The 12,292-nt window shown below is 41.1% G+C and overlaps 1 protein-coding gene across 2 annotated transcripts in view; it reads left to right on the top strand.

The window, feature by feature from the left end:
- Positions 1-12,292, top strand: part of LOC114690765 (UDP-glucose:glycoprotein glucosyltransferase 1) — a 132,484-nt gene that overhangs the window by 46,605 nt on the left and 73,587 nt on the right. For both annotated transcript variants that reach the window (XM_028865647.2, XM_028865646.2), the window contains exons 10-13: positions 1,426-1,525; positions 2,568-2,628; positions 6,632-6,723; positions 9,312-9,462. In XM_028865647.2, coding sequence (XP_028721480.1) covers positions 1,426-1,525; positions 2,568-2,628; positions 6,632-6,723; positions 9,312-9,462 — 404 coding nt within the window. The remainder of the gene's footprint in view (positions 1-1,425; positions 1,526-2,567; positions 2,629-6,631; positions 6,724-9,311; positions 9,463-12,292) is intronic.

Raw genomic sequence — 12,292 nt, 5'->3', positions numbered from 1 at the left:
TTCCCCCCCGAAAAGTTTATGTTCTCAGTTGTACTTTTTGTTTCATTAATTATGGCATCATTTATTTTATTTCTACAGACTCCTAGGTATCATTATTTCTCCCTTCAGTCTGACATTACTGCTTCCAGGATTATCTTTAGGGTTTGTTTTGTAAATTCTTTTAGCCTTTTTATGTCACGGAAAGTCTAGCTTGCCATCCATGGTCTCTCAGAACTTAGTATGCATTGCTCCAGGACCTTCTGGCTTTCAATGTTTCTGCTGAGAAACCAGCTGTTATTCTGATGGATTTCCTTTATATGTGACTTGGATTTTTTTCTCTTGTAGCTTTCAATGCCATGGAGTTTGTTTTCTGGTCTTGTCTTTTTGGTGTTCTGTGTACTTCGTGTATTTGTGTCTATCTCTTTCCTTATTTTAGGGAAGTTTTCTTCTATGATCTTGTTGAAGATCTGGTCTGTGCCATTGATCTGGGATTCTTTTCTCATCCATACCTATAATTTGAAGATTTGAGTACTACAGATTTCAAAGACAATGGTTAAGAGAAGAAAGGAAATCCTCTATAAACAAATACTAGGTTGCAGTGATACATACAAATCTTTTTGGAATCAGATACATAATATTACTACAAATATATAGCTGCATTTTTTATTCCTTTATGCATACAGTTTAAAAACCTAAGTGTCAGTTTCTAATTTTAGGTTTGTACTTTTTTTAAATAGTGCTGATGGTTTGATCTAGGGCCTCACATATTGGAAATACACTCTACCATGGTCTTGCATGCATTTTAAAATTTATTTATTATCATTGTGCATATGTAGGCTGGTGTGCCATAGTGCCCATGTGGTGATTAGAGGACACCTCTGTGCAGTTTGGTTTCCCTTCTTTATTTGGGTTCCGAGAAATTGAATCCAACTAATCAGGCTTGCAATTGTAGGCAGCAAGAACCTTTACTCACTGAGCCATCTCTAGCGGGTCTCCTGTATGCATTTGTACATGTCTTAAACTGAGTATCTGTAGAATGTTAAAGGCACATAAGGGTAGAATATATGTGCACTTTTCTGTTCTAAAAATGTTTCAAACTATTCTCAAGATATTTTTCCCAAGGTAATTTGCTAAATATCTTAATCCTGTATTTTGTGATATATTGTAAATCTAGAAGACACCAGGATTTGGGCTCCAGTTTGCTTCTGCTAAATGTGTTAGCATGTGCCCTAGGATTTTATGGATGTAGATCATAAATAACTTAGTACAAACTCCAGGGGTCCCTAAAGTGAATGAGATCTCAAATAAACCACGGGCACTCTCTGGAATGGTTGCATTCTAAGGCATTCTTCACTGTCAGGGAATTGTGGGTAGAATTGGGGATTTTTGTCTACTGTCATTACTTTAGATTCATATGGTCTAACATAACACTTCCCATTGTTGCAGATCTCAGTTTCCAGACTGCTGCCCGCATCCTGGCTGCTCCTGTGGAGTTAGCTTTGGTGGTGATGAAGGATATTAGTCAGAATTTTCCTACCAAAGCCAGGTAACATCTACTAAGGTTTTGGTACATCCCTCTCTTTAGCATTATTCCCGATGACTTTTATGTTTACATAGAACATGATGTAACTAAAATGTAAAAATGCTTTGAAATGAAACCTGTTTGTAACTGCTATTGTGACTGGTGTCCTCTGTCTAAGACGATGACAAGGCCGTTGGTTGTGTGGCTGGAGAGAGCTCTGGATGTGGTTGGCACTGTCCCACCTATGCCAGATCCTCATCCAGAGTCTGGCCCAGACCACCTTTTTTGAATCCTGATGAAGAAGGAAGGGCTTTGCCTAAGACTCCATGGTAGAACACTTGCCTCACATGAGTAAGGCCCCAGGTTTAATCCTCAGTACTGCCGAAAGAAGAGGAAGAGAAAGGGATGTGGATGATCAGGATCCTTATAGAGAAACTGAGGCTCAGAGAGACTGATCTTTCATAGTAACACTATTCTGAATTACCTGACATTACTGTCTATTCTGTAATGTTACTCTCTGTCCTGTGAATGCACGACAACATTATTTAAAAGCCAAATTCTTAGAAACTTTTAACAGATGTCATTGCTAATCTTTGTCTCAAATTACTAAAAAGCACTGGCTTAGTTCTAGGCTGAGGATTTTATAGTAAGTTCCTTTTTTATTGTGTAGTGTGCCTATATAAGATTTCTTAATCCATTATGCTTCTGGAAGATTGACATGTAGGGTTCAGCCTGCACCAGAAGGAGTTAGTAGGACCAGCAGTCTGCTTATCTGTGGGCAGTCAGTGTCACTTAAGGAGTGGTGCCACACAGTCAAGTAGGACCTTGGAAGCAACTGGACTTGCTGCGTGTACTGCCACTGTGCAGCTTGCCTTTGTCCTTCTGTCTTGCAGCAATGGAAGTTTGTAGGTCTGTGAAATACACTTGCCAGTTGTAGAGCTGTGATGTTTACTTAGTTCCTATCTTTATAGTTTATTGAACCATATGTTTCGTGTTTAAGAATAGGGAAATTGGAAGCCTTTATAGGGATGCTAAGCTAAGCACTGATCATATTTTTGTTTTATAGAGCAATAACAAAAACAGCTGTGAGTTCACAACTTAGAACAGAAGTGGAAGAGAACCAGAAGGTATTAGTAACTGGTAGAAAACGTTCTGTCATGTGCTGTTTCTTTAAGACAATGAAGAAACTTGAATTAAATTAGTGGCATCTAACAATATTGCTTTTAGTAATACAGTATATCAAAGTTGGTGGCTTTTTTCTTTAAAGGGAGACTGACCTGGGTGGGGTCAACAGGGAGTCTGGACCTCTTGTTTTAAGTAATCTTTCCTTAAACCTTTTTAATTCCTGCCTTTGATGCACTCCACGGTGTAGCTGGGTTCTTGTCCTTCATTCACATCAGCCCCACATGTAGCTTCTGGAGACTGCCAAGACGCTCCTATCCCTTCTGCTTCCAGATTCCATTGGCCTTTTTCTGTCTGTGCTCTTTATCACGTGGATTTGTAACAGAAAAGGCCTGTCTCCTTACAGACATTTCACTAGAGTTGTTGGGAATGGGGGGAACCCTCGTGTTCAATTAACCTTTTAAATTTTTTCTCTTGACTTTTTGAGACAGGGTTTCTCTGTGTAGACCTGGCTGTCCTGAAACTCATTATATAGACCAGGTTGGCTCAGAGATTCACCTCCCTCTGCCTCCCAAGTGCTAGGATTAAGGCATGTGCCACCACACCCAATTTTACCCCCATATTTCATTATATGTAGGTTGTTAGTTAATTAAATAGATTTGAGAAAGAAACCAAGTATTTCACATGAATTTATTAAATTAAAAACATTACTAGGTGTGGTGCTGCACACCCCTAATCCCTGTATGTGGGAAGTAGAGGCAGGAGAACTGGAACTTGAAGGCCATCCTTGGCTACATAGTGAGCTTGAAGCTAGCATGGGATTTCTTTAATTTTATGCTTCCCTGTTTAATTTTATGGTTTGCTCTAAAGGTGGTGGGACCTGGGGAGTGGAGCCTAAAAGTGAAGCAGACTAAAGCCTCATGTAATAGCCAACTTTTTTCAGAGCATCAGACAATATATAACTCGAGGGTTAAGAGTAGTCATGTGTCCAGTCACAAGGGCAAGGCACATGTGGCAAAAACATGTTTTTCCATAGAGGCATTTAGACAAATAACAATAGCCAGTGGTAATGAATAATCCGCAGTAAATGCACTCATATCTGCTACACCTGGGACGGGCTTGAAAATGCACTCCAAGAACAATTCTGTTTTTGAAGAAACTGAGGTCACAAGACTCTTCTCTTATTTCTTGGGGATTTCTCACAAGCATTCAGAATTCGCCTCTCATGATTCCATTCTTGGACCATGTTCTGACAGTTACCCATGCCAGGGGAGGCATAACATTAAATTATGTGAGCTATATTGGTATCTCTTGGATTCTTAATCTTTTTGAGTAAAACACTTTATTTAAAAATGCATAAATACATGCATATAAAAATGTATAAAGATGAAGTACAAGTGCTCAACATCTTAAATCTAGTGTGATGAGTTTTCACTAAGTGAACTCACTTGTGTCCCAAGTCTAGAAATAAATGAGAGTTACGCTGGACGACATTTACAAGCTCAGGGTTAGACTTTCTTACCCTCTTAGGCCAGGAGAGTGGGCCTGAAACTGCCCCAGTAAGAAAATTCCAAGGGGGCTGGAGAGATGGCTCAGAGGTTAAGAGCACTAGCTGCCCTTCGAGAGGTCCTGAGTTCAACTCCCAGTAACCTCATGGGGGCTCACAACCATCTGTAGTGTGTGTGTGTGCATGCATGCGCTTCTGTGGACATGTGAGTATATCCAGGCTCTCCTGTGGAGGTCAGAGGACAACTTTCAGGAGTCGGTTCTTGCCTTCTCCCTTGCTGGGGCAGAGTCTTTGTTGCTGCTGCTGCTGTACTGTGCACTCCAGGCTGGCTGGCCTCGCGCTCCTGGCAGTTCTGTCTCCACCTCTTGTCGCGCTGTAGGAGTGCTGTGTTTAGAGATGTGCACTACCACATCTGGCTTTTTACATGGACTCCAGGGAATGGCTGGAGTTGCCTTGAAGGGCCAGTGTTTCTTTCTACCTGCCCAGCCATCCCCCTGGCTTGAAATTCCAGTTCTTAGTTGCTTCAGCTCCATTATCTTCTCGGGGTTTTTTGTTTTGTTTTTGTTGTTGTTGGGTTGTTTGTTTTTAAGGGGGTTCGTTGTTTTTTTTTTTTTTTTTTTTGGTTTTTCGAGACAGGGTTTCTCTGTGTAGCTTTGCGCCTTTCCTGGAGCTCACTTGGTAGCCCAGGCTGGCCTCGAACTCACAGAGATCCGCCTGGCTCTGCCTCCCGAGTGCTGGGATTAAAGGCGTGCGCCACCAACGCCCAGCCTAAGGGGGTTCGTTGTTTTTCATATCTAAAAATATTTGTATTTTATTTTTTGATATTATAATGTAACTGCATCATTTTCTCCTTTCCTTTCTTCCCTTCCGTATACCCCTCTTTGTTTTTTTTCAGATTTATGGCCTTTTTTTCATTGTTACAGACATAGATGTGTGTTTTCCACATTTTTGTATTATCCTCCATCTTGTTTTCTGTTTAATGCTGCCATGTCTGTGAAGCATGAGACACAGCTTCCTCACTCTTCGGTTTTCCCATGCAGTGCTAGAGCTGACAAGTATACTTTCCTTAGTCATTGATTACTGGAAAGTGAAGGTGCTCCTCAGGGTTAATAAGCGGTATCTCTGTCCTTGGTGTCTGCTCACTTCCTTTTGTACTCCACTGTATTGTCTAGCCCTCCTGTGGTGTAGGATATACAAGAAAAGTAGTATTCAACCAAGTGTCAGAATGCAGTCACATCGGTGTTTCTGGTGGGTACTGGGCAGCACGGCCACCAGTGTACTGGACTGCCACTCTATGGGGCACAGTAACGAAGTACTCCACTGACCAGGCCATGCTGGCCTAAGCAGCTGGAGGGGCGTTTCCTTCAGTACAACAGCCCAGTCTTGTGTGCTTTAGTTTAAAGGCTGGGGTGGGCATGGTGTTTAGAAATCCTTCTTTCAGCCCTGTATTTCACCACGGGGGCCTTGTGCTGGTTGCCAGCTCAGCCTTGGTTGGCATCACAATCAAGAAGGCAACAGGAGCATAAAAAAGCAAAGCTATGCACTTTAATCTGGCCCTTGCAAACAGAGGTTAGGAAAATTCCAGAGCCTATGTAACTTGACAGATGGATGGAAGGGAGAGTCTTCCTGTGACCCCAATTATAGATAGCTTACTTTCTTCTGCCTTCAATATTGAGATAATTCAGTTTCTTTGTTACTAAAGAAGTGAACAAATGTGTACAGTCCCTTGGTGTCCTGTATAAGCAGAGCTATAAGCTTTTGTTCTTTGTAGTCAGTTCAGAGAATTATTGGAAAAGGAACCGAAAAGAATAAATATCTTACTGTATTGTGGGCCAGGAAGAAACATGTTATTTTAAAAATTGTATAGGGATAATATTTGTTCAATTAGTCCTATTTATATTCTATTGTGTGTGATGTGTGTGTATTCATATGTGTTTGCATATGTGTGGAACACATCTTTGTGAGTACACATGCATTTGAGTGTATGTATGTATGGAAGCCAGAGGTTGATGCTAGGTGTCTTCCTGAATTGCTCTCCACTTTATTTACTGAGGCAGGGTCTCTGACTGAACCTAGGACTCACACATTCAGCTAGTCTAGCTTGTCAGCTTTTCCTTGGGAATCTCATCTCTTCCAGACTGCTGAGGTTATGGGTGGATCACCATGCCTGCCTGCCTGGGTGGGCGCTGGGGATCTGAACTCTAGTCTTCTCTCTTGCATGGCAAGCACTTTATCCACTGAGCCACCTTCTCGGCTGCTCTGTTTTCTTTTTTGATAAGTGACTCTTAGCACTTGGCATCCTTGCATGCTCAACATTCTAGAAGTAGTTGTGTCATCATCAGAATGAAGGAAGAAGGAAAGGAAAAGAGGTGGAGGCCCAGCAAAGCAGCATCTTCATTCACTGTAATGGATGCTCAGAGGGTCCATGGAAGAGTACAGAAGGGAGTCTTACCGAGCTTCGCTAAATGTACTCTCACCGCTATTTGTGTGTGTGTTTTCAGTATTTCAAGGGAACTATAGGATTGCAGCCTGGAGATTCAGCTCTCTTCATCAATGGACTTCATATTGATTTAGATACCCAGGATATATTCAGGTATGGCTAATTGACACTGTTTATCCTCCCCTCTCCCCTTTCTGTATCTGTAAGGTTGTATAACTGACATGTTCGTGTTCATGTTTCTCCTTGGTGTTGCCTGAGCAAAGGCTCATAGCTTATGAGGCTCACTGGAGGGGGGCCCTGCTGTGATGCACTGGGGTAGGCAGCATGATTTGTCACCGTCCCGTAGAACAGTGCGTGTGCAAGCCTTGAATATTTTAAAAGATGTGTCTTTGAGGTTGTAGTTTTCCTGTTAACTATAGAAGCATAGAAAAGAGCGGAGTTCCTTTGCTTCTGAGAAGTGTGAAGTAGGTGTAATCACAGTGCTATCTCCTGTCCATAAAGCATTACTTTTTAAAACATTTTTTTGAACATTTACTTTTTAAAAAATTGTGTTTTGTTTTTGAGATAGGCTCTTATTAGCTCAGGCTGGCCTTCCAACTTTGTGAGGATGATCTTGACTGAACCTTCTGCCTCCACCTGACAAATGCTGGAATTACAGATGTGTACATCAACATGTGGTTTCGCATACTTGTTTTTTGTTATTGTTCTTAAAATGTAATTAAAGACCAATGGAGTCTACACTGTCATCTTGCATTTGGGGACAGTGGACAAGTAGAATTCAGATTTTATCCATGGAATTAATAGCAGTACAGTTGTCACTGTGGCTTTTTAAATATTTTTATATTATGTTCATTAGTGTTTTGCCTGCGTGTATGTCAGTGTGAGAGTGTTGTAACCTCTGGAACTGGAGTTATAGATAGTCTTGTGCCGCCATGTGTGTGCTGGGAATTGAACCCAGGTCCTCTGGAAGAGCAGCCAATGCTTTTAACCACTGAGCCATCTCTCTAGTCCCTGTCACTGTGGCTTTATAATAGTAAAAATAAACACAGTTGTTAATGCTTTAGGAGAGAAGTAGTTTCATAATATTACTGTGTGAATTAATTGAGGTAAACTTTATACCCATTTGCTGTATCACAGACCTAGTGATAAGTCAGAAAATGAGTATGAATATTTTATTATTTGTTTCATCATGTGACTTTATTGAGTGATTTATTAAAAACAGTCTATCATTCAGATTACTGCAAACTAAGACATTGATTGTTACAATCTTAAATAATACAGAGTATAGTAATTTAAAAAGTAAAGTTCCTGCCATCTTGTTAGTTTCTCATCTTTGTTCCCAGAAGACTTTTCCATTGTCACATCATCGTGTGTGTGTGTGTGTGTGTGTGTGTGTGTGTGTGTGTATGAGAGCCTGTGCTAACTGACTCTGATATTAAAGATATAATGTGCTCTTTTGTGTGTTTTTAAATTTTAAGATAATTATGGATTCATTTGCCGTTACATAAAATATAATACAGATGAGCTCTTCTTTTAAAGTGGGTGGGTTAGGAAGGTGGCTTAGTTGGTAAGTGCTTGTGTGCAAACATGAGAACCTGAGTTCAGATCCCGTCACCCACAAGCCAGGCATAGTGCACACTCCCGAAACTCTAGCACTGGTTGGGTGGAAACAGGCTGATCTCTGAAGCTGTAAGTTGAGTGAAGAGACCCTGTCATGAAAAACAGTCACCTGATGTGGACCTCCCGACTCTACCCACACATGGGTACATTTGCAAACATGTAAACTACATGTGTACACACATATGTACTGTTCACAGTAAAAAATATAAATGAATACATAAGGCCTGTGAAATATCTCAGCAGGTCAAGTCACTTGCACCTGGCAGTGCAAGCCTCAACCCGAGTTCAATCCCTGGAACCTGTGTGAAAGTGGAAGAAGAGAACTGAATCCACAAAGTCTTCTGATCTCACACTCGTGCAGAAGCGTGCACACGTCTCACACACAGCACACCCAGTAATTAGTAAATAGGTAAATTTATTTAAAAAACAACACCAAACAGACAAGTAAAACATGTGGTGTAGGGCCGAGGAGATGACTTAGTCATGAAGTGTTAGGCTTAGGTAAAGTGCTAGGTTTTGTGCACACACCTGTAATCCTGCTGCTGGCGAGGAGGAGACGAGGATCCGTGGAGCATTCTTCCAGTAGTCTTGATGGATCAGGAAGCTCCAGGATCCGTGAGAGAGAGTAAGGTGGAGAGCAGTGACATGGACCGCTGGCCTCCATGCTCACACACAAGTGTGCACATGTGAACACATGCATACACACTCCCCCACTCACATGCACTGTACAGTACAAATTGAGGGCTATTTCATTGTGTATACAAAGGTAATAATCTAAGTTTATACTGAGAGACAGCCTACACACCCACTGAGAACGTAAACAGGACCAGGAGAGCACGTCCTGCCACTGTCCTGTGTACTCTGTAGGTGAAACAAGGGGAAGAGCTCCATTTTTGGATCTTCAGTCGGTTTGCTTTAGCATTGGATTTTGAACTGATAGAAAATTTTCATGTTGAGGCTTTCTTAAGGTTGTTTTTTTTTTTTTTTCCCTAACAAATACTATCAGGCTGTGTGCGTATGTTGTATGTTGTGAGTTGAATCCAGGGCCTCATATGCTAGGCAAGTACTCTAATCTGGCATAATCTCCAACCCTTAATTAGACACCTTGGTTTTTCCTGCAGTCTGTTTGATACATTGAGGAATGAAGCCCGGGTAATGGAGGGTCTGCACAGCCTAGGAATAGAAGGCCTCTCTCTACATAATATTTTGAAGCTCAACATCCAGCCCTCTGAGACTGACTATGCAGTAGACATCAGGAGTCCTGCTATTTCAGTGAGTATCCATTTGGAGTGGTCCTGAGTCCTCTGCTCACGCACCTTACAGGTTTCTAATTTGTGTTTTATCAAAGATTTACAAGTGCTTATGTAAGACTGTTTTTGTAATAAGATATGCTCTGTCTGTCTATCTGTCTGGGATTAAAGGCATGCGCCACCATGCTGAGCATAAGATAGGTTTTCACATGTTCTAAAAAGTTGTTTTCTGACCATTGTGAGTAAGAAGTATTATTTTCAGGGCTGAAGAGGTGGCTCAGCACTTAAGAGCATATACTTCTCCAGCAGAGTTCCCAAGTTCAGTCCTGAACACCCACATCTGGTATTTTAGTCACCTATAACTCCAACGCTAAGGGGATCAGGACTAACCTCTGTGGGTACCCGTCCTCATGTCCATATACCCACACAAAAAAGTCAGATAATTAAAAAATAATAAAAATTTAAAAAAATAGCATTCTCTTCATTGTATTGTATTCATAAGATTCAGATGAACATCTTGGGAAAGAGGGTTTGTATTTTCCCAATTGTGTCTATGTTTTCTTCGACTTTATGACAACATGCATAATTTAAAACTATTAGAACATATTTTTCCAATCAGTAACCTTATTTATAAGAACCTTACTATTGGTTGTGTGATTTCTGTGTCTCTGTCATCTGTAAAAAGAATGTGGGGAATGTGGCGCATTATCTTTCCCCCCCCCTTGGTTTCTGTCCTACGTTTATTTTAGAGGCGTTTTATTGGAAGAGAGATACTATACTGTGAATCAGCATGTGTATCCTGCAGCCTATCGGCCACATATATCCCAGGATAGCCACCAGTGCAGCCCAGTGTATTTATAGATGTTAGAGCTTGGACCTGCCTGTTTGCAAATCTCTTTACTTACATTCTCACTTGCATATTTTGATGTATACAGTTTCATTTCTGACAGAATGGTTTTGTTTATAAGGAATAAAGAAAATAACACAATAGAGAGATTGATAATCATATGGCTCATCACTATTCTTTCTAGTAATCGGTTTGTGTACTAACTGCTGTTTTCTTGGAGGGAAGAATGTTTCAGGTGAAGCTCTTCATATTCCTTCCTATTACACCTCTCTTCTCCCTGCAGACAATTCCTTCCTGTCTCTAATTTTATACCTTTATTTCCTTTTAGAGATTTTCAATATTTTTAGTTTGGTGTGTCTGTTGGTGTCTCATATCTATTTCTTTTTCATTCCATAACCCCAATTTTATTTTTATGACCACCTTTTAGGCCTCCATTCTCCACATCTTTTTAAAGATGACAAGGGCCCAGAGAACTCATAGTAAATAATTATTAAAGTCCTTTTAAATCATGTAATTAAAAACATTTTAATAGTGGTTTTAAATTATTCATATTGCTGGGTATAGTGCCACATGCCTTTAATCCCAGTACTCAGGAGGCTGAGACAGGAGGATCTCTATGGGTTTGAGGCCAGCCTGGTCTGCATAGTGAGTTTCAGGACAGCCAGGGCTACATAGTGAGACCTGTCTCAAACAAACAAACAAACAAACAAACAAACAAACAAAAACAAATAAACAAATTTACATTGTTAGAAAATCTTTTTTCTTTTTTTCTTTTTTTCTTCGAGACAGGGTTTCTCTGTGTAGCTTTGCGCCTTTCCTGGAACTCACTTGGTAGCCCAGGCTGGCCTCGAACTCACAAAGATCCACTTGCCTCTGCCTCCCGAGTGCTGGGATTAAAGGCGTGCACCACCACCACCACCACCACCACCACCACCACTTCGCTGAGAATCTTTTTTCTTAACATATTTTTCTTAAGACTTTTAGAGAGGCTGGTACAGATCATCAGAGCTGGAGTACTTGGTGGTATTGGAAGGTCTTCAGCTTTATTAGGTCCATTAGGCTAGAGTGAGAGTTCCAGACACCAACACTGTGTGAGAGTTCCTGTTGTTCTATTTTTTTTAAAAAAAATTTACTTATTTTTAAAAGAACATCATTTATACTTTTATAGCTGAAAATTTAAGACATGCTGAAGGTGTCTTAGTTAGGGTTTCTGTTGCTGTAGTGAAAGACCATGACCAAAAGACAAATTAGGGAGGAAAGGGTTTATTTGGCTTACACTTCCACATCACTGTTCATCATTGAAGGAAGTCAGGACAGGAAATCAAAAAGGGCAGGAACCTGGAGGTTCCTCTGATGCAGGGCCATGGAGGAGTGCTGCTAATTGGCTTGCTCCCCATGGCTTATTCAACCTGCTTTCCTACAGAACCCAGGACCATGGCCCAGGGGTGGCATCACCTACAGTGGGCTGGGCCCTCCCCCATCAATCACTACTTAAGAAAATGCCTTTCAGCTGAATCTTACGGAGAGACGTTTCCTCAGTTGAGGTTCTCTCCTCTCAGATAGCTAGCTTGTGTCAGGATGACATAAGACTAGCCAGCACAGAAGGTATGTAGTGGAAGTTGTATCATCAGCCATCTTTCAAACTCCTGGGGTGGGTAGCACGAGCAGTTGCTTGTGTACCTTTCCAGAGCACTCTCTCACACAAGCAAGGAAAATGCCTGTGTACATCCCCTGCTCTTCCTTATCCAAACAGCAGGTGCTTACTGGTGGTGTGTTGTTCTGCTTCCTACTGTTGTAAATGCCACCATATTGACTCTCTCTGTGTCCTTTCCTTCCACATACACGTGAGATTCAATTGGAATGGATACCTGCATGTGGACTACTTAGTGGTTCTAGTCAGGTCTTCAATTTTATTGTATCTTTCTTTAAATGAGTGGCAGACACCACTGTAGCCTGAGGGTTCCTTTGTGCACTGTACTTTTGCCTAGTCTCAGGTACTGACAAA

The sequence above is a fragment of the Peromyscus leucopus genome, chromosome 16_21, assembly GCF_004664715.2.
Source record: "Peromyscus leucopus breed LL Stock chromosome 16_21, UCI_PerLeu_2.1, whole genome shotgun sequence".
Lineage (NCBI taxonomy): Eukaryota > Metazoa > Chordata > Mammalia > Rodentia > Cricetidae > Peromyscus > Peromyscus leucopus.
This window is presented reverse-complemented; position numbering and strand designations above follow the sequence as displayed.